This window comes from Plasmopara halstedii (genome assembly GCF_900000015.1).
Source record: "Plasmopara halstedii genome assembly, contig: Scaffold_650, whole genome shotgun sequence".
NCBI classification, from domain to species: domain Eukaryota; phylum Oomycota; class Peronosporomycetes; order Peronosporales; family Peronosporaceae; genus Plasmopara; species Plasmopara halstedii.
In genome coordinates, this window is record NW_020187567.1 from 199142 (window position 1) to 200047 (window position 906).

At 51.0% G+C, this 906-nt stretch overlaps 1 protein-coding gene across 1 annotated transcript in view; it reads right to left on the minus strand.

The window, feature by feature from the left end:
• Positions 1 to 456: 456 nt before the first annotated feature.
• Positions 457 to 906, minus strand: part of PHALS_12694 (pollike protein) — a gene marked incomplete at both ends in the record, with an annotated part of 681 nt that continues 231 nt past the window's right edge. The window contains one exon of the mRNA XM_024728294.1: positions 457 to 906. This exon is cut by the window's right edge and continues 231 nt beyond it. Coding sequence (XP_024578785.1) covers positions 457 to 906 — 450 coding nt within the window.

Genomic DNA, 906 nt, shown 5'->3' on the forward strand with positions numbered 1-906 from the left:
TTTTATTGGTTCGTTCGCAAGACCATTTCCTTGTAATGACGCATGGCTTCGTCGAAGAGCTAACAGACGTCGTCGTCCGACGAAACGCGATGCTGAGCAGCAGCTTGATCTAGCGCAATTCTGGCACTTTCGACGGCTTGAATGTCTTAGGTGTGAAGCTTCTTCTGTATATCCTGCAGTTGTTTTTTGATGCGCTCTTTCCACGCTTCCCAGACTTTGCCCGGATCGTCAGCAAGTCGGAATCTGTCACGCACCAACTCAGCTTCCTTCTCGATTGCCGATACAACCTTCGGGTAGTCGAGCAAGTATATGGGGAACTTCTAGTACCCACGACCGTGGAGTCGTGTGCCGGATCTGAATGTCAAACAATTCACAAGGTGGTCTCCAGCATGCATCGGCAAGAAGTATCTGGACGAGCCGTAGTAGCTTTGCAGAGAATGCTTCAGACATCAGTACTTAGTTCAATCGGTTCTTCCGTGGAAGTGGACTAGTGAACACGCGCTTCTTGTCATGATGTATACGCCATGCGTCATCAACACCAAGCCTTGCTAACCACTCGAGGCAGCTGGATCGACTCGGATCGAAGCGCAGGTCGAGCGTAGAGCAGTCGAGTCGTGGATCGAGCGGCGTATTCAAGTCGCCAAGCACAAAGTGCATTGCGTCATCCTCGAACTGGTCAGTGTCCAAATACGCAAAGAACTGCTGCTTCTCCTGGCGATCGACAGGCGCATAGACGTTATGAATGTAGATGGGAACAAGTTCAACCATCCCTTTCACAACGAGGTACCGTTCGGGAACAGACAAGCGTGATACAACGACAGCCGAGTGGAACCCCGGGAAGTCGGAGAGAAGTATGGTCATCACTCCATTGCTTCGACCACGAGTAGGTCGATCCAACAGTGTGTT